The sequence below is a fragment of the Microcaecilia unicolor genome, chromosome 11, assembly GCF_901765095.1.
Source record: "Microcaecilia unicolor chromosome 11, aMicUni1.1, whole genome shotgun sequence".
NCBI lineage: Eukaryota > Metazoa > Chordata > Amphibia > Gymnophiona > Siphonopidae > Microcaecilia > Microcaecilia unicolor.
This window is the reverse complement of record NC_044041.1, coordinates 59,791,315-59,812,460: the sequence shown is the minus strand read 5'-3', so window position 1 is coordinate 59,812,460 and position 21,146 is coordinate 59,791,315. Positions and strand designations below refer to the sequence as shown.

Genomic DNA, 21,146 nt, shown 5'->3' with positions numbered 1-21,146 from the left:
CTCGTTCTTCCTTACCCTCAGCAGGCCCTCTAGTGTTTCTTCAGGCTGCCGGTAGTTAAGGAGGCCCAGAAAAGGAAAAGGTGAAGCACCAACATACGTCTAGTTACTGCGACTCGGCTGAGGTAAGCCAACTTTTTATTTGAAGACTTGTAAGCCTTGTTCTGAGGTCTGGCTGGGGCCAAACCTGGGGTGGGGGGTGGGGGGGAGAAGAGAGAGAGAGAGAGAGAGAGAAGAAACTTACAGAATGCATTTGGGGCATGGCAATCACAAACTACAGACTGTGTTTTGGGCCCTGTCAGTCAGGACTCTGGTTAAGATTTTGTTCTCTGAAGTAAAAGAGACTTTACCTTTGTTCCTGGGCCTGTGAAGGAACAGGCCTCAGACTGAAGTTTAATAAGGCACTTATTTCATGTTTAGAACTTTATCTGGCTGTGTTATTGTGAAGGTCCACCCTCAACCCTCCACTCACAGTATCACATGTTGTGGTACTGGTGGGAGCTACAGCTTATCCTGCCAAAGGAAGTCAAATTCTTGATCTCCAGGACTCTGGGCCTATCAACGATACTACATTGAGGACATCGGGCAATAGGGGTTAGCCCTGCCCTAGTTTGAGGGGACGGACGGACATATAGTCATTGCCGGACAGGCAGGTTTTGTTATCCAAATGTAGTGCGCGTTTCTTGGTGAGGCTTCTACAGCAAAAACATGGAGAGGCTACTCCAGGCCCTAATGGAAGGCCAGCTGCAGCAAGTAGTACAAAGGCAATGGGGAACACCAGCAAACCTCCCAAAGATCTCTGAAAGCCCAACAGAGCTCCCTAACACAGGTGACACAAGCCTTGCAGTCTCCCAGGTTGCACCTTATGGTTCAGGAGTTACCGAAGATGGTACCAGAGGATGACCCAGACTATTCCCTGACCAATTTTGAGAGAACCTGCCTTGCTGGTTGACCAGAAGCGTCATGGCCAGCTTACCTAGGGAATTTACTGACCGGTAGCATCCAGACTGCATTCCAAGATGTCAATTCTGGTGGAACGGCCACCTACGTGGAAGTGAAAACCTCCATTTTGGAGAGGGCAGGCTGCACCCAAGAGGCCTACTGGCAGCGTTTCCAGAAGGGGTCCCTGCAAGTTAAAGAACCCCCCCCCCACCCCCGGAGTTTCTTCTACCGGACTCAAGGAGGTGGCCTGGAGATGGCAAGATGAGCCTGGAGATCACAAGAATCATCCTCCTGGAGCAGTAAATTGAAGGGTTACCATGCCTATGAAACAGTGGGTGAGGCAGCACTCACCCAAGCACAACCAGAGGGAGGACACAGCTCCTGAAGAAGTACAGTGAAACAGAGAGGCTCCACAGAGCTTTGCCAACAAAAGGTAAGTTATCACTGCTGTTTGAATTAATTATAAATCAGATATAATTAAAAATAAAAAGCAAAAAAGTTAAAAAAAGCTTCAAGAAAAAAAATAATCTACTATAATAAAACTCACCTTCAACGTTCTGAGGACACTGATGTCAGTGAAGCCAAGCCCTGACTTCCTTCAAAAAGGTTCGTGGTGGTGAAGCCACCAAAATCGCTCCGGGCCCCGCCCTCGAGGGCAGAGCTATGGCAGAACAACGAAGGGGTTGGCACGGAGGGAGGCAGGGAGGCGGGGGTGGGAAATCGCTCCGGGCCCCGCCCTCGCGTCAAACGTCATGACGTTGGGGGCGGAGTAATGGCAGAACAACAAAGGGGTTGGCCAGGGAGGGAGGGAGTTGGCGACGAAAACCTTGCTAGCGCCCGTTTCATTTGCTCAGAAACGGGCCTCTTTTACTAGTAAAATAATAAAATACAGGGAGGTGGAGGTTTTTGACTAGTGATGCCAGTTATTCAGTAGCCAATAGAACAGTTTCAATGACAGATAAAGCAATGTTAAAACTAAAGTATTTTCCTCCACATTCCCCTATATTTTAATATAAAAAATCAGTAGAAAACATTTAAAATAAACACATCCAAATTAAACAGTAAGCTTATTTTTAGTAAGCTAATCAGCCAACAGAATGTTGAGTGTATATGCTATTTATCCTAGAAATACTCACAAAACTGTCAAATGGTAGAGCATAAGACTCACAGTGCAAATAATTATTAAGTGATATTGGAGCAGTCTCATTCAGTCACTTAGGCTACTGCTTCTACCACCAATCCGGGTGAGCCCATATACCATGATGATTTATAATTATCGACAACCTCCAACCTTCTGTGATATAGTGTAACGTGCAACTGTATCCCATGTTCCTTACTTAGCTATTATTCTTTCAATTCTTTTTGTCTTTTTTTCAATATTTTTTAAATACTTTGTTAATTTTTTACAATTTCTGTATATCTTGCATGTCTTCACATGACTGCACTCATATTGTCTTTTCTCGTTATACTTTCCAATGCCGGAGGCAACTTCTTACAACTATAGTCTCCACAATAACTTGCACGTCTATATATCTCTCATGCATTCAGATGATATGACTGCAATAATTTTCACATAGTTTCATGTTGGAGACCATGGAGACGAGTTAATGTCACTTAGCTTTGAACGATCTCAGGTATAGCTATGGTCCCAACAGGCGCCTGTTTCGCATTTGCAGCTTTGTCAAGGGAATACTCAGCGTGTACAGACTCTCTCCATCCGCATAGATCTCCTGCCAAGGAGTATTATCGTTCCATTGGTAGACTATTGCCATATTTATTTTGATAGTTATCCTAGAAATAAGCAGTGGATTTTCCCAAGTCCATCTTAATAATGGCTTATGGACTTTTCTTTTAGCAAATTATCCAAACCTTTTTAAAACCCTGTCATATTCTTTGGCAACAAATTCCAGGGTTTAATTATACGCAAAGAAATATTTTCTCTGATTTAGTAGCTTCATTGCATGCCCCCTAGTCCTTGTATTTTTGGAAACGGTAAAGAAGCGATTTACTTCTACCCGTTCTTTACCACTCAGTATTTTATAGTCCTCTACCATATCTTCACTCAGCCGTCTCTTCTCCAAGTTGAAAAGCCATAGCCTCTTTAGCCTGTCCACATAGGGAAATTGTCCCATCACCCCCCCTTTTTTTTATTTATAATATCAAACAAGTACAACCAAGCACTGTTTCAAGAAACCAACAGAGCCCACATCACAGGAAAAAGAAGAGAACAATTAAATAAGAAAATAAACAATAATGAAATTAGGACAACTCATCACAACATACCTGAACTAAACTCAAGGTGATGTTACTTCACACCACTCATGATGGTATTATTTAACTTCCTTATCTAATAACAGTCTTTCCAAATGATCTGGTTCAAAGAAGACACATTTAACATCAGATAAAGTAATCAAACATTTGGAGGGAAACTTACAAAAAAAAAAAAAGTAGCCCCTAAAGCTAAGGCCCTAGCTTTTAATTGAAGAAATTGCTTACGTCTTAATTGAGTTGCCTAAGAGACATCTGGAAATATCTGTATTTTCCATCCACAATACAGGACATCTTTCTTTCTAAAGTAATTTCACATAAAGCGAATGCTACATACCTGTAGAAGGTATTCTCCGAGGGCAGCAGGCTGATTGTTCTCACTGATGGGTGAAGTCCTCGGCAGCCCCTCCAATCGGAATCTTCCTAGCAAAGTCCTTTGCTAGCTCTCGCGCGCCCGCGCATGCGCGGTCGTCTTCCCGCCCGAAACCGGCTCGAGCCGGCCAGTCCAGTATGTAGCAAGACAATACACTTCAAGGGAAGACACAACTCCAAAGGGGAGGCGGGCGGGTTTGTGAGAACAATCAGCCTGCTGTCCTCGGAGAATACCTTCTACAGGTATGTAGCATTCGCTTTCTCCGAGGACAAGCAGGCTGCTTGTTCTCACTGATGGGGTATCCCTAGCCCCCAGGCTCACTCAAAACAACAACCATGGTCAATTGGACCTCGCAACGGCGAGGACATAACTGAGATTGACCTAAAAAATTTACCAACTAACTGAGAGTGCAGCCTGGAACAGAACAAACAGGGCCCTCGGGGGGTGGAGTTGGATCCTAAAGCCCAAACAGGTTCTGAAGAACTGACTGCCCGAACCGACTGTCGCGTCGGGTATCCTGCTGCAGGCAGTAATGAGATGTGAATGTGTGGACAGATGACCACGTCGCAGCTTTGCAAATTTCTTCAATGGAGGCTGACTTCAAGTGGGCTACCGACGCAGCCATGGCTCTAACATTATGAGCCGTGACATGACCCTCAAGAGCCAGCCCCGCCTGGGCGTAAGTGAAGGAAATGCAATCTGCTAGCCAATTGGATATGGTGCGTTTCCCTACAGCCACTCCCCTCCTATTGGGATCAAAAGAAACAAACAATTGGGCGGACTGTCTGTGGGGCTGTGTCCGCTCCAGGTAGAAGGCCAATGCTCTCTTGCAGTCCAATGTGTGCAGCTGATGTTCAGCAGGGCAGGAATGAGGACAGGGAAAGAATGTTGGCAAGACAATTGACTGGTTCAGATGGAACTCCGACACGACCTTTGGCAAGAACTTAGGGTGAGTGCGGAGGACTACTCTGTTATGATGAAATTTAGTGTAAGGGGCCTGGGCTACCAGGGCCTGAAGCTCACTGACTCTACGAGCTGAAGTAACTGCCACCAAGAAAATGACCTTCCAGGTCAAGTACTTCAGATGGCAGGAATTCAGTGGCTCAAAAGGAGGTTTCATCAGCTGGGTGAGAACGACATTGAGATCCCATGACACTGTAGGAGGCTTGACAGGGGGCTTTGACAAAAGCAAACCTCTCATGAAGCGAACAACTAAAGGCTGTCCTGAGATCGGCTTACCTTCCACATGGTAATGGTATGCACTGATTGCGCTAAGGTGAACTCTTACAGAGTTGGTCTTAAGACCAGACTCAGACAAGTGCAGAAGGTATTCAAGCAGGGTCTGTGTAGGACAAGAGCGAGGAGCTAGGGCCTTGCTGTCACACCAGACGACAAACCTCCTCCACAGAAAGAAGTAACTCCTCTTAGTGGAATCTTTCCTGGAAGCAAGCAAGACGCGGGAGACACCCTCTGACAGACCCAAAGAGGCAAAGTCTACGCTCTCAACATCCAGGCCGTGAGAGCCAGGGACCGGAGGCTGGGATGCAGAAGAGCCCCTTCGTCCTGCGTGATGAGGGTCGGAAAACACTCCAATCTCCACGGTTCTTCTGAGGATAACTCCAGAAGAAGAGGGAACCAGATCTGACGCGGCCAAAAAGGAGCAATCAGAATCATGGTGCCTCGGTCTTGCTTGAGTTTCAACAAAGTCTTCCCCACCAGAGGAATGGGAGGATAAGCATACAGCAGGCCCTCCCCCCAATCCAGGAGGAAGGCATCCGATGCTAGTCTGCCGGGGGCCTGAAGCCTGGAACAGAACTGAGGGACTTTGTGGTTCACTCGAGATGCGAAGAGATCCACCAAGGGGGTGCCCCACGCTTGGAAGATCTGGCGCACCACTCTGGAGTTGAGCGACCACTCGTGAGGTTGCATAATCCGGCTCAGTCTGTCGGCCAGACTGTTGTTTACGCCTGCCAGATATGTGGCTTGGAGTACCATGCCGAGACGGCGAGCCCAAAGCCACATGCTGACGGCTTCCTGACACAGGGGGCGAGATCCGGTGCCCCCCTGCTTGTTGACATAGTACATGGCAACCTGGTTGTCTGTCTGAATTTGGATAATTTGATGGGACAGCCGATCTCTGAAAGCCTTCAGAGCGTTCCAGATCGCTCGCAACTCCAGGAGATTGATCTGTAGACCGCGTTCCTGGAGGGACCAGCTTCCTTGGGTGTGAAGCCCATCGACATGAGCTCCCCATCCCAGGAGAGACGCATCCGTTGTCAGCACTTTTTGTGGCTGAGGAATTTGGAAAGGACGTCCCAGAGTCAAATTGGACCAGATTGTCCACCAATACAGGGATTCGAGAAAACTCGTGGACAGGTGGATCACGTCTTCTAGACCCCAGCAGCCTGAAACCACTGGGAGGCTAGGGTCCATTGAGCAGATCTCATGTGAAGACGGGCCATGGGAGTCACATGAACTGTGGAGGCCATGTGGCCCAGCAATCTCAACATCTGCCGAGCTGTGATCTGCTGGGACGCTCGCACCCGCGAGACGAGGGACAACAAGTTGTTGGCTCTCGCCTCTGGGAGATAGGCACGAGCCGTCCGAGAATCCAGCAGAGCTCCTATGAATTCGAGTTTCTGCACTGGTAGAAGATGGGACTTTGGGTAATTTATCACAAACCCCAGTAGCTCCAGGAGGCGAATAGTCATCTGCATGGACTGCAGGGCTCCTGCCTCGGATGTGTTCTTCACCAGCCAATCGTCGAGATATGGGAACACGTGCACCCCCAGCCTGCGAAGCGCCGCTGCTACCACAGCTAGGCACTTTGTGAACACCCTGGGCGCAGAGGCGAGCCCAAAGGGTAGCACACAGTACTGGAAGTGGCGTGTGCCCAACTGAAATCGCAGATACTGCCTGTGAGCTGGCAGTATCGGGATGTGTGTGTAGGCATCCTTCAAGTCCAGAGAGCATAGCCAATCGTTTTGTTGAATCATGGGGAGAAGGGTGCCCAGGGAAAGCATCCTGAACTTTTCTTTTACGAGATATTTGTTCAGGGCCCTTAGGTCTAGGATGGGACGCATCCCCCCTGTTTTCTTTTCCACAAGGAAGTACCTGGAATAGAATCCCAGCCCTTCTTGCCCGGATGGCACGGGCTCGACCGCATTGGCGCTGAGAAGGGCGGAGAGTTCCTCTGCAAGTACCTGCTTGTGCTGGAAGCTGTAACACTGAGCTCCCGGTGGACAATTTGGAGGTTTTGAGGCCAAATTGAGGGTGTATCCTTGCCGGACTATTTGCAGAACCCACTGATCGGAGGTTATGAGAGGCCACCTTTGGTGAAAAGCTTTCAACCTCCCTCCGACTGGCAGGTCGCCCGACACTGACACTTGGATGTCGGCTATGCTCTGCTGGAGCCAGTCAAAAGCTCGCCCCTTGCTTTTGCTGGGGAGCCGCGGGGCCTTGCTGAGGCGCACGCTGCTGACGAGAGCGCGCGCGCTGGGGCTTAGCCTGGGCCGCAGGCTGTCGGGAAGGAGGATTGTACCTACGCTTACCAGAAGTATAGGGAACAGTCTTCCTTCGCCCGAAAAATCGTCTACCTGTAGAGGTAGAAGCTGAAGGCTGCCGGCGGGAGAACTTGTCGAATGAGGTGTCCTGCTGGTGGAGAGACTCTACCACCTGCTCGACTTTTTCTCCAAAAATGTTGTCCGCACGGCAAGGCGAGTCCGCAATCCGCTGCTGGAGTCTATTCTCCAGGTCGGCGGCACGCAGCCATGAGAGCCTGCGCATCACCACACCTTGAGCAGCGGCCCTGGACGCAACATCAAAAGTGTCATAAACTCCTCTGGCCAGGAATTTTCTGCACGCCTTCAGCTGCCTGACCACCTCCTGAAAAGGCTTGGCTTGCTCAGGGGGAAGAGCATCAACCAAGCCCGCCAACTGTCGCACATTATTCCGCATGTGTATGCTCGTGTAGAGCTGGTAAGACTGAATTTTGGCCACGAGCATAGAGGAATGGTAGGCCTTCCTCCCAAAGGAGTCTAAGGTTCTAGAGTCTTTGCCCGGGGGCGCCGAAGCATGCTCTCTAGAACTCTTAGCCTTCTTTAGGGCCAGATCCACAACTCCAGAGTCGTGAGGCAACTGGGTGCGCATCAGCTCTGGGTCCCCATGGATCCGGTACTGGGACTCGATCTTCTTGGGGATGTGGGGATTACTTAGTGGCTTGGTCCAGTTCGCAAGCAATGTCTTTTTCAGGACATGGTGCAAGGGAACAGTGGACGCTTCCTTAGGTGGAGAAGGATAGTCCAGGAGCTCAAACATTTCAGCCCTGGGCTCGTCCTCCACAACCACCGGGAAGGGGATGGCCGTAGACATCTCCCGGACAAAGGAAGCAAAAGACAGACTCTCGGGAGGAGAAAGCTGTCTTTCAGGAGAGGGAGTGGGATCAGAAGGAAGACCCTCAGACTCCTCGTCAGAGAAATATCTGGGATCTTCTTCTTCTTCCCACGAGGCCTCACCCTCGGTGTCAGACACAAGTTCACGGACCTGCGTCTGCAACCGCGCCCGGCTCGACTCCGTGGAGCCACGTCCACGATGGGGGCGTCGAGAGGTAGACTCCCTCGCCCGCATCGGCGAAGCTCCCTCCGCCGACGTAGTCGGGGAGCCCTCCTGGGAGGTGGCCGCAGTCGGCACCGCACGCGGTACCGACGTCGGGGACCTCACCCCGGGCGATGGGCCAGCCGGCGCCACGCTCGACGGTACCGGAGGCGCAAGCACCGCCGGTACCGGAGGGGTAGGGCGCAACAGCTCTCCCAGAATCTCTGGGAGAACGGCCCGGAGGCTCTCGTTCAGAGCGGCTGCAGAGAAAGGCATGGAGGTCGATGCAGGCGTCGACGTCAGAACCTGTTCCGGGCGTGGAGGCTGTTCCGGGCTGTCCAGAGTGGAGCGCATCGACACCTCCTGAACAGAGGGTGAGCGGTCCTCTCGGTGCCGATGCCTGCTGGGTGCCGACTCCCTCGGCGACCCAGAGCTCTCGGTGCCGACGCGGGGAGGGGACCGGTGTCGATGCTTCTTCGACTTCTTCCGAAGCATGTCACCGGAGCTCCCCGGCACCGACGAGGAGGACGTAGAATCCATCCGTCGCTTCCTCGGGGCCGAGACCGAAGGGGGTCGATCTCGGGGGGGGCTGTACCGCAGGAGCCCTCAGGGTAGGAGGAGACCCACCCGAGGGCTCACCGCCACCAGCAGGGGAATGGACAGCCCTCACCTGCACTCCACTCGATGCACCACCGTCCAACGACATCAGGAGACGAGGTCCCGGTACCACCGACGTCGATGCAGCTATCCGATGTCTCGGCGCCGATGCAGAGGGCCGATGCCTCGATGCACTCGATGCACTGGCAGCCAAGGAAGAAGGTCTGGACGCTGGTGACGTCGATGCACACGATGACTCCGGTGCCGATGCCGACGAAGAGCCCGAGAACAAAACGTTCCACTGGGCTAATCTCGCTACTTGAGTCCGCCTTTGTAAGAGGGAACACAGACTACAGTTCTGGGGACGGTGCTCGGCCCCCAGACACTGAAGACACGAAGAGTGCCTATCAGTGAGCGAGATTACCTGGGCGCACTGGGTGCACTTCTTGAAGCCGCTGGAAGGCTTCGATGTCATGGGCGGAAAAATCACGCCGGCGAAGTCAAAATCCGAAATGACGAATTTGGAGCACCAAAACTTTAAGGGAGAAAAATCTCGACCGAGGCCGAAAAGAGGCCTACCCCGACAACGAAAGAAAACTTACCGGGGCAAAACTGGAAATACGGGAAGGGGCAAACGAAACCCAAGGGGGTTTCCGGAGCACTTTCCGAACGAAAATGAAACTTTTCCGAAGAAAAACACGTCGATTTAGATAACGGACGCGCAAGGTCGACTCTCCGGGGCTCGACACGACAAAAACACAGCCGTACCGAGTGCGGACGAAAGAAGACTGGCCGGCTCGAGCCGGTTTCGGGCGAGAAGACGGCCGCGCATGCGCGGTGCACGCAGGCGCGCGAGAGCTAGCAAAGGACTTTGCTAGGAAGATTCCGATTGGAGGGGCTGCCGAGGACGTCACCCATCAGTGAGAACAAGCAGCCTGCTTGTCCTCGGAGAATTGTAGCTTTATCCAGTTCTGAAGAAAAAGACGCTAGGACCACAATAATATATCATCCTGAGACGTTTCTAAAAAAGCAGTTAAATTATCCATCTCATTATCTCTATTGGATAATATAACAGGTGCCAACTCATCTTGGGCCTCCCTCAGTACTTTCCTAGGTAAATAATAACATTTTGTAACAAGAGTATCAGCATTAGGTAAACAGTAAAACTTTGAAATGTTTCCCAAGCAATATTTCTGCAGACAAAGGATAAACAGGAAATTCAAGAATCTCAAGTTGGTACCCTAAGCTGATCTGCTAATATTTCTGTCTGGCTATGTAAATACAAGCTATCTTTAATCCAAAATGTTCATGCTTGTTGTAATACCATAATTTGAGATTCAGATTTCTTAAAAGAATGATCTAATTGTTATCTGAGCTGAAGCCAGTAAGCAGAGCTTGCCGCTAGACTATGTCCAAAACAATAGTAAACTTGTGATGTTTATGTTGTTTTGCATTCTTTGTTAGAAGGGGATCGGGGGACGTGTAAGGGGGGGGGGGGTTGGGAGAGTTGGAGTTTTTGAGGGGTCTGTGAAGGGGGAAAGGGGTATTATTCATAATGTTTTTGACACTGCTCAAGAGCTTGCTTTATTTGCAATGCTGTATTGTGAATTTCAGTGCTGCACTATATGCCTTTATTTTTGCTGGGAGGAGTGGCCGTTTCTATATAATACACTGGATAATTAAGATAAGTGAAAGGAGTATTGTGAAAAATTCTAAAATTTTAATGAAAAAGTTAAAAATACAAGTCATTTGGACCAATGAGGAAGTGGACCCAGTAGAGCATAGCAAGTTACTACTGCTCAAGGGCCATCTGAGGATCCATTTAAGCTACTTATGAATGCTCTATAGATGGTAGTCTATTGTTGGTGACAACAAAGATCATTTCTTGATAAAAACAACAGCAAATGAATCTTATGAGTCCAAATTGTCCATCTTTGAGACAACTTGCTAAGAAGAAACACAGAGTTGTTGTACAGGACCTTTTAGCATTGTCTCAGTCCTCTTAACCACTTTTCACACATCATATATAGATATTTGTGGAGCTTCAACATTTTCTGTTGGGGCTTCTTTAGGAAATTCAACAGGTTTCAAAGAAAAATCAAATGAAGGTGGCTGTGGCTCAGACTGTTGCATTGCGAAATCTCTCCCACCAGAGGAAAAACCTTCCTGGGACAAACCTCCAATGGGGCACAGATGGTAAGGAATGGGTGGTTGAGAGGACTGCCTCTCCCCTGAACTTAGTGAAGCACCTGAGTCCATACCAGCAATCACAGAAGTAGCACCCCTATTCAAGGACACCAAATTGTTTTCTTTAAGGCCTGGAGTAGAAGTGCACACCACTAGCTGTTTAGCATTAGCTTTCCTTTTCCCATAATATAATTTAATCCAAAACAAACAGGGAAACAGTACCTCCAAGAAGAGGGAAGGCAGGAGGCTCCACAAACAAAATTTCCAAGCCCCCCCCCCAGGGCTCACAAGGAGACTTGCATACCCTGTGGCTATGTCGCAGGGAGCTGTGGGCTTCAGTCACTGATGCCCGTCCCGTTCTGATGAGGTCAGCAGGACCAGAATATAGATCTGGAGAAAACTTGCAGGTACAGCAGGGAAGCCCTCATGTGTCACTGCTTACTCTAGACTCTCTCCTCTCTTCCTCCCCCATCCCCTTAATCACTTTCATCACCCTTCTATGAACCTTTTCTAATTTCACTATATCTTTTTGAGATGTGGTGACCAGAAGCCTAAACTAGTTGGAAGAGAAAGGATTCTTTATACATAGAAAGCCATGGTGTCTTCTATTGTTAACTGAAAAGGGGGGAGGGGTGTGTGATGTGCAGAAAGGCTTGCCCCCTTGTTGCCACCCCAAATATTTCTGTCTACAGACACCACTGCCCTTGGAGTAATTTTGGCAGGCTGGTCACTGTTGGGACGATTTACCACTGTTCCAAGACTTCTCTATTTGGCGATAATGGGGCTCATTTTCAAAACAAGAAAACATCCAAAACACATCATAAGGTGGCAGAATGACGTTTTTCTCTCAAAAATGTCCAAGTTGCGATTTTACACTCCCCAATTTTAGAAGTTTTGCTCTACAGTTCTCCCAAATTTCAAGGGGGCGTGTTGGGGGCATGTTTTAGGTGGGACCTGGGAAGCACCAAAAGATAAAACGTTTTCTGCAATAATAGAACAAAATGAAAACACCTAGTGCCAAAATTAAAACATTTTTGGCTATACCTGTTTCAACCATGACTAAGTGACAAAAAGGTGACCCAAATGACCATTGGATGGATTAAGGCATAACCCAGTGGTTCCCAAACCTGGTGCTGGATGCACCTCAGCCAATCAGGTTTTCAGGATATCCACAATGAACATTCATGAAAGAGATTTGCACACACTGCCTCCACTACATGCAAATCTCTTTCATGAATATTCATTGTGGATATCCTGAAAACCTGACTGGCTGGGATGTCTCCAGGATCAGGTTTGGGAACCACTTACTCCTCCAGTGGTCAATGACCCCCTCCCAGCCCCCTAAGTTGTGACAGTGACAGTACATACCAGGCTCTATGACAGCTTCATATATGATGGCCATTCCTATTAGAGCAGCAAGCAGGTCCCAGGAGTAACCTAGAGGTCAGTGTAGTGGACTGTAAAGAAAGGAACCAAGGTCCACATCCCACTCTAACTGGTACACGTGGTGGAATGTGTGAGCCCTCCAAAACACACTAAATACCTACTGTACCTACACATAGGTGACACCTGCAAGTTTGAAAACCATTGTAGTGGTGTACAATGAGGTACAGTAGATATTTTTCTGCTCCTAGAAGGCTCACCATACAATATAAGGAGGTAACGGTGAGATGTGTACCTGGGACCTTTTATGTGAAGTGCACTGCAGTGCCCCCTAGGCTGCTCCACTGCTCTGCTGGGATGTCTGTATAGCCAGTCTACTAAAAGTAATGGCCCTCAGACATACCAATGTCTGGTTTATGGGCATTTTTCTCTTGGATGATTTATTTTCCAAAATGGTCTGAAAAGAAAACCACACTAAGCACAAAATGTTTAGAAAAGGCAAATTTCGAACCAAAATGATAGACGGGTCCAGAATAGCAATATTCACCACACAATTTTGGACGTTTTTAGCAAAACGTCCAAAATAGGACTTAGAAGTTTTATCAAAAATGCCCCTCAATGGCCCTCACTGTGGTTCGGTGGAGTCCTAGAACTTTGGAAACATCTTTGTAACCCTTTTCAGACTGATAAATTTCATCAATTTTTTCCTCATCTCCTCTGGATTTTCCTTTGTTTATAGCATAGCACTCCTGTAGAAAATTTGTGGCAACTACTTCACTCTCATGCTAAGGTTCAACGTATAGTGAGATTTAAATTCAACAGGGCTGGTTAAAATCAAGCCTTGCTATGTTCTATTAGCTGAATCTAATTATCAATTAAATTTGGTCAACTGGTTGATTAACTAAAGGGGCAGTTACTTTTCGCATGGGTTGATATAGGTGTTTAATAACTTTGGGGCCCTTTTACTGAAGGGCTTTAAGACCTTAATGTGTGGTTAGCGCAAGCTAATAGGCTACCTCATAATGAATTAAAGCATTTTGTGGTATTTTCCATCTGCATGCGCCAACCATCGCATTATCTATTTAAAACACATATATTTCAGAGGGGACATGTCATAAGTAGAGAGTGGGCATTCCCACATAATTCAGCTAGTGCACTAGGATTAGTGCGCACTAACTGGATAACTCAGAGTTAACGTGGGACCACTTTGTGCCCCCTAAATAGAAGGCAGTAAGTGCTCCCACATTAATTTTTTTTCTGGGCACTAATGGCAGAAAATCTCTGTTTAAAAAACTGCTGCAAGAAATCTGGGTTTAGTGTGTGGAAACATCCCACATTAAAATGCGTTAAGACCAGATTTCACTGAACATTAGTAAAACAGCTCCTTTGTTTCTCAACAGTTTTTAAATTATCATGTCATTTATTGTGTGTTTACTCAGGTTCCCTTTATCTAATTCTAGCCGTTAAGCCTGTTAAAATGGGCGAGATTTCCAGCTACCCTCCTCGCCACCGCTCCCTCCCCCTTCCGTGCCTGGCCCCCTGCACTGACCTGACAGCGCCTCTCACCTCCGTGTGAAAGCGCTGCAGGCAGCAGCAGATCGCTCTGCTGCTGCCTGCAGTGCTTCCACACGGAGGTGAGAGGCACTGTCAGGTCAGTGCAGGGGGCCCGGCACAGAGGGGGGCGGAGCAGCGGCGGGGATGGGGGCGAGGGTGGAGGTTGGTGCGAGCGATGTTCGTTTCCAGGCTCCAGCGGCAGCGTCCGAAAGTGACTCCGACTCCGTTTCATACATAGTAGATGAAGGCAGAAAAAGACCTGCATGGTCCATCCAGTCTGCCCAAGACAAACTCATATGTGTATACCTTACCTTGAATTTGTACCTGTCCTTTTCAGGGCACAGACCATATAAGTCTGCCCAGCAGTATTTCCCGCCTCCCAACCACCAGTCCCGCCTCCCATCACCGGCTCTGGTACAGACCGTATAAAGTCTGCCCTCCCCTATCCTCGCCTCCCAACCACCACCCCCTCTTCCCCCCAACTGCTCCGCCACCCAATTTCAGCTAAGCTTCTGAGGATCCATTCCTTCTGCACAGGATTCCTCTATGCATATCCCACGCATGTTTGAACTCCATTATCGTTTCCCTCTCTGTTCCGCCCTCTGACGTCATCACGTCTTGACGCGAGGGCGGGACAGAGAGGGAAGTCTCTACTGCGCATTTGCAGGTGAGTCGGTCACTTGCCGTTTATATATATGATTGCATTTTGTTTAAAAAAATCTGAAACTATTCATTGTGACATACATCCAATAGGGAAAAATCAGAAACTTTTTCTTATTGCTGTAAATAAATGCATAACAATGTAAAAAGTGCTTATAAAGTCTGCATTGCCACTATTGCAAATGTTACACTGGCTTCCTATTGTATATCGGATAAGGTAGTACAAAAAGCACTTAACAGTGAAGTCTCTGATGTAATGGCATCATCATTAAAAATATATAAACCATCATGAGATTTGAGGTCAGTGAATCAATGTTTGTTCGATGTACCAAGTTTTAAACAAGTTCAGCTCTGTGAGACTTGCGAACCTGTTTTTTCTGTTCAGGGGTCAGTACTCTGGAATGCATTGTCTGCAAACTTGTGACTGATCACTAATATAACTGAATTTAGGGAGAAGCTTAAGCCCTATCTGGTTTTCCCTCACTTACACCATCATTTAGGGAGAGGTATATGTAAGCAAAAGATAATTTGTGAACACTCTGTAACATTATTGTTTTGTTTGTCAAGTTTCTGATACCATATTTTACTGTGTAAGTTTGGTTGTAACCCGCTGAGATCACTGGATACAGCAGGAGCACTGCAATACAATGAGGAAGTGAACATCAGAAATAAAAGAAAACAGCAGGGAATGGGATAGATGAAAACAAGGAAAAACATCTATTCTATAGCAGGTCCTCTCACTTCAACACCAAACAGCACTTACTACGAGACTTACATCAGTACATGCATGTGTCCCTCACCTGCTGAACCACATCTGCTGGAAGCTCTGTTTTCCACTGCTTTAGCTGGCGGGAGGCAAAGGAATGCAGTGCATAAGACATGGTGCCATATTCAATCCAGAGAGACAGGTTGGAACTATCAATTTCCAGGGCACGTTTGAAGCAGCTGAGGACAGGAGTAGAGTGCTTCCATATCAGACCATCACTCTTCAGCTCATTCGAGTTTAGCTTGTCCTGGATCCGACTTGCTCTGGCCAAAGCCATGCCAGCCCAAGAATCAAACCTGGCCATATATAAAAGCATACCCAATAATTCTTCAAGCAAGTGCCAAACTACATGCTTAAGACACAACACATCAGCCCTAGAATCAATCTTGGGCAATACTGCAAATATACGGTACAGCAAGGACACTCAACTTCTGCCATTCTGTCAGACACTAGCATTGAGCCGAGTCTGAAAATATCACATCAGTTTATTTTTTCTTTCTTTCTGTTACGCTTTCATTTTTTTTGTAATGTTTTAAAACATCTGTACTACAAAAGGACTATACCCTGAATGCAAGTCATCCTGAGTAATACATCCAAAATCCTAGAGAGTCACAAGTCCTAGAGCTCCCAAGTAAACAGGTGGAGCCTTGCTGTGATCCATTATAAAAAGTGCATATCTGTTTGGGCAGAGATGTGCATATGCATCATATAAAAGGACAAGTTCTTTATATCCTATTTTTGAATTTATTTTCAGTAAAGTTGATGATTTCCTTTTTTTTTTTTTTTGGTGCAGCTGTGTGGGGAAATCTTGCCTGACCAATTTACTTCAATTCTTTGAAGGAGTAAACAAACATGTGGACAAAGGGGAGCCGGTTGATATTGTGTATCTGGATTTTCAAAAGGCATTTGACAAGGTACCTCATATGAAAGGCTACAGAGTTAATTGGAGGGTCATGGGATAGGAAGAAATGTCCTACTGTGGATTAAAAACTGGTTGAAGGATAGGAACCAGAGAGTGGGGTTAAATGGCCAGTATTCACAGTGGAGAAGAGTAGTTAGTGGGGTTCCTCAGGGGTCTGTGCTATGACCGCTGCTTTTTAATATATTTATAAATGATTTAGAGATGGGAGTAACTAGCGAGGTAATTAAATTTGCTGATGACACAAAGTTATTCAAACTCGTTAACTTGCGACAGGATTGTGAAAAATTATAGAAGGACCTTACGAGACTGGGCGGCTAAATGGCAGATGACGTTTAATGTGAGCAAGTGCAAGGTGATGCATGTGGGGAAAAAAGAACTCGAATTATAGCTATGTCATGCAAGGTTCCACGTTAGGAGTTACGAACCAAGAAAGGGATCTGGGTGTCGTCGTCGATAATACACTGAAACCTTCTGCTCAGATGAAAAGCAGAGTCTGAGAATTTCAAATTCTCCTTCAAAAGCTTCTGAGATTCACTAAGCCCTACTCACCTTCTCTTGAGCCTCTGGTACTCTCAACGTTTTCCTCAATTCCTTGACAATCCCTTGTTTCATTCCCCTGAACACCTACAATTGGTTCTGCCATGTCAAGGACCACAGTTTGGTCCTCAAACAACTGTGGGGGTTACAGCACAAAATTTTTTTCAAAACACAGCATAATAACGACCTGACTCTTCTAATTCTTCGGGGCAGGCAGTCTTGCCTGCCCGCTACCAGCGCTGACTCTCCCCTGCCGGTTCGCGCTTCAAAACGTCCGCTGAGATTTCAGCAGAAGTCTTGTGAGGCCGCCTCTGGAAGTCTCAGCGACCATTTTTAAAGCGCGAACCGGCAGGGGAGAGTCAGCGCTGGTAGCAGGCAGGCAAGACTGCCTGCCCCAAAGAATTAGGTGAGGTCGGTGACGTGAGGGACCGGATCGATTGGGCGGGCGGGCAGGAGGGAGGAGAGCTGGCTCGCACTAGGGAACAACCGGCTCGCAAGTAGGTACAAAATTTAACAACCGGCTCTTGCGAGCCGGCTCCAGCACATCACTGTCCTGGGCCAAACAGAGCCTAGAACAAGTTTTAAAAATAGCTGGTTACATCACTGCAGGCATTTCCTTTATCTGTGTTAACTAAAGAAGGAAAGGTCAGTTCTTTGTAACAGCTTAAAACATAACACGCACCACCTGCTGGCCAAACAAGAGAAATACACTTCAAAAGTTAAGAGTTTTACAGGCTTAAAACACACTGTTCTGTCACATTGTATGACGCAGACTCAAGAGAATGTTACTTTTGGATATTGCAGAGAGCTTACTTTACATAATCCCAACTCTATAAAGCAGGACAACTTCACACCAATATGTGTTTAAAATGTAATGTGTTTAAAGAGTGGTTTTTACCACTCCTTTTTGAGTTGCTTGATTGTTCAAGGTTTCTGGCAGGTGGTGAGGGAATATTTGTTTCAGTTGAATATAGTGGGAAAAGGCCCGAAAATGAGTCTGCTAGGAAGAAAATGTGTTTTATAAGCTTGGACTTCATCTGATTCACCCTTCTTTTGGCAACAGAGATCACAGATTCATTGGTGGGTGGAATGGGAGGCAAGAGAAGCTCTCCTTAAACCTAAACAGACAAAAACCATTTCTACTGATATGGGGAGTCTTACCTACAGGCCCTCCTGCAGAGAGCTAGATCTTAAATAAGATGTAAGAGAAGTTGATTGGAAGAAAGCATGAACATATCAGTGGGACTCATTGGAGTACTTTCAGATTCTGTTTAGTGGGGGTGGGAGGGTTAGAAGGCACAGGGGTGTTATGGAGGGAAGAGTAAATATCTGTTGGAGAGGGGAGGTTGTAAGAACCAAGACTTTCCTTCTCAGGGATTGAAGGTGGTATATTTTTGAGTTTTGGGAGGATGGATATCCCAAATTTCTATGATGTAAAAACCTATCTAGTATATGGTGTGCTATTATTATATATTGAGGTTTAGCTTCTTGTCTGCCTTTCCTGCTGTTTATTCTTAACTACCTGTTTAAATGATAAAAACAGGTTGAAAGTAATAGGAGCTGGGGCTGGAAGACTCTGTAATAAGCATTTGCACTGTGGTGGGGAGTGGGTAATGATGGAGAGGGGGACGGGAAATAATAGTTTACCAAGTTAATATAAAAATGGTGATATTCTGCCAGTGTGTGTAGTGTCAAAGTTATAAGAAATTGTTATCTTTGCACTGGCATTCATAGTTTGGAATGTGGCTGTCTTTCTTTTTAATCATCAATAAAAATTGTTCAAAATTAAATGAGTTGCACTGGTATTATCTGTACACTTCTCACCTCTGAATTTTCAGATTTACATGGATCATTTACAGCATGAGCAGCACTGACCTGTTTGGGCAAACACAGATGTCGTGCATGTAGAATTTAATGGCCTTGGACTGTTCTTTATTCTTAAAATGATAGTCAGCAAGAAGGTAATATAACTCATTCAGCACTGCAGGCGAGGCATCTGCACCATCGGGAAGTGATGGCACCTGAGAGAAGAAGGTGTAAAAATGCTTTGTAATAGCCCTGCACACACGGTAAAAGCACACAGCAGTGGAGTTCAGACAATCTGGGCAGCACTGTGCATCATCAGACTATGTGACAGTGCCAGCTCTAATCAACTTTGCAATGCACTTACTGAAAACTCTATGGGAGAATATCTCTGCTTAGAAGAACTCATAACTTGTCACTAAAATAATTGTTTAGAATTGTAATCTGCTATGATGCCTAGTGAAGAGTAGAAAAATAAGTCAATACATCAAATTTGTCTTCAGTCCTCCCCCCACAAATACCTACAACTGATATCCAAACTATAGGTGCAGTGAAAATTGCTGGCATGCCTCGTTCTAACACTTTAGATCTAAAGAGCTTGTACTATGTATCCTGTGCACAAGATACTGAGAAATGCTGGTAGGCACCGTGTAGTGCAGAAATAAATAATGTTATAAAGAAGAGCTCCCAAACACACATATCAAGACTACCAATGACAAAAATCTGATAGGCCAAAGGTAAAATGACTGCAGAGCATTTCAAGTGTTGATTTGGAAGCGGCACCCCAGAACAGATCTGATCACTGTTACCTTGCTTGAAGTTCCCTCAATATAGGATGAGACACTTTCTATGCTCAGCATGGGTTTATCTGTCCGGGGCACAATGGTAGCAATTTTCTTGAGAAGGTTGGCCAGGTCAGCTGATACTGTGCTGGTCTTATAACTGTCAAATTCTGGGAGGGTCTTTGGCTTGAAATAGTCAAACATGAACAAGGCATCAGCCCACATCAGCTCCACCTAAAAACCAAGATGATATTAAATTTATATATTGTGTGCTGCCTTTGGACCTCCTGCAACACAATCATAAACGGAATCTATAGCATGTATACAGAGGAGTGCAACTCATATCATAAGATATCAGCTAATGAAGTGTAGTGACTGTCATACTTCATATGTGACAAAAGAATTCAAAAACTTAATAAAAGATGAAAAAAGTATTCAAAGTTATATACAAAAAAGGGAAAACTAGGAACAAGCTACAAAGTAAGCAGCATCTCTTATCCGCTCAGAAGATTTAATACCCTTCATGGCTACCTGCTGTACTGAGTGCTCTTCCAAGTAGCGGGCTTTACTCTTCTTGCTGGGAAAGCTGTACAGGCAGTAGAAGCATTGCTCAAGGGCAGTTTCCAGCTCCTCCTTGTAAGGATGAGTGTCTTCTGATTTAGAGGCTGCCAACTCCTTCTGCAATACACGTACCTAAGAGACACACACACATCATTCAGAAGATATAGAGCTCATAAGAACTGTTCCCCCCTAAGCTGAGTGGGAGGAATCCATCTATGATCCTGCCAGTAGGGGGTGCTGTTTCACTATCACATTTTCAAGTGAAGGACAGGCAAGCTCTGTAGGACTCCATGGAACCCGCCTGTCCCTAGTGATTGAAAACACAATTTTGGAGCTGTACCCCCCCCCCCCCCCCCCCACTGGAAATTAGAGGACTCCCACTCAGCTTAGAGGGAACAGTGCTCAGAAGATATAAAGATGACCACGGTCAGGTAAGGGATACAAGGAATTATATACCCAGCAGAGGAGCCAAAGCATCATGTGCTCCATCACTGACACCCAGCAGTTACAGCTTGAGAAATTTTATTAGCTACATTAAACAGAATGGTACTGAAGCTCAAGTTCAGTATTTACCCGAAGCATGATGGTTCTGTGGATGTTGCATGAGAGTTTCAATTCATGCTAACCCACATCTAGTCCCACAGGTGAAGAGTGACATTTATGGAAGGCGCAAAAAACAGAAGAAACCAGTCTTCGCAAAAAATAGCAACAAACAAAACAGCGAAGAGGACCAACAAAAGAAAAAAGACAAAATAAGAAAAAAAGAAAAAAATAATAATGAAAGAACACAAAAAAAATCCAAGTATATATAAAAATGTAAGGCGTCAACACTTGGTTGTTGAAATTAAAAAATAAACTTTATTTATCAATGGATAGCAGGGAGAAAGGGACTCGACACAGCTGTGTTTCAGCCATACAGGCCTGCGTCAGGAGTCTTCTCACTGTATGCTGATCTTATATACTATCCAAATGGGGAGGAAATGTGTATATCTCTTTCTAATGTGATAGCGTTGTACAGTATTCAAAACAAAATCAAGCGGGGATCAGAGTAGCGTCTCGTCTCTCTAACCTTAGAGAGACGAGACGCTACTCTGATCCCCGCTTGATTTTGTTTTGAATACTGTACAACGCTATCACATTAGAAAGAGATATACACATTCCCTCCCCATTCAAAACAAAATCAAGCGGGGATCAGAGTAGCGTCTCGTCTCCCTAACCTTA

The 21,146-nt window shown here is 46.4% G+C and overlaps 1 protein-coding gene across 2 annotated transcripts in view; it reads right to left on the bottom strand.

Annotated features, from left to right (window-relative positions):
- Positions 1 to 21,146, bottom strand: part of CABIN1 (calcineurin binding protein 1) — a 267,407-nt gene that overhangs the window by 166,342 nt on the left and 79,919 nt on the right. For both annotated transcript variants that reach the window (XM_030218338.1, XM_030218339.1), the window contains exons 20-23: positions 19,896 to 20,057; positions 19,392 to 19,598; positions 18,655 to 18,800; positions 15,355 to 15,616 (exon numbers count right to left, since the gene is read on the bottom strand). In XM_030218338.1, the coding sequence (XP_030074198.1) occupies positions 15,355 to 15,616; positions 18,655 to 18,800; positions 19,392 to 19,598; positions 19,896 to 20,057 (777 nt within the window). The remainder of the gene's footprint in view (positions 1 to 15,354; positions 15,617 to 18,654; positions 18,801 to 19,391; positions 19,599 to 19,895; positions 20,058 to 21,146) is intronic.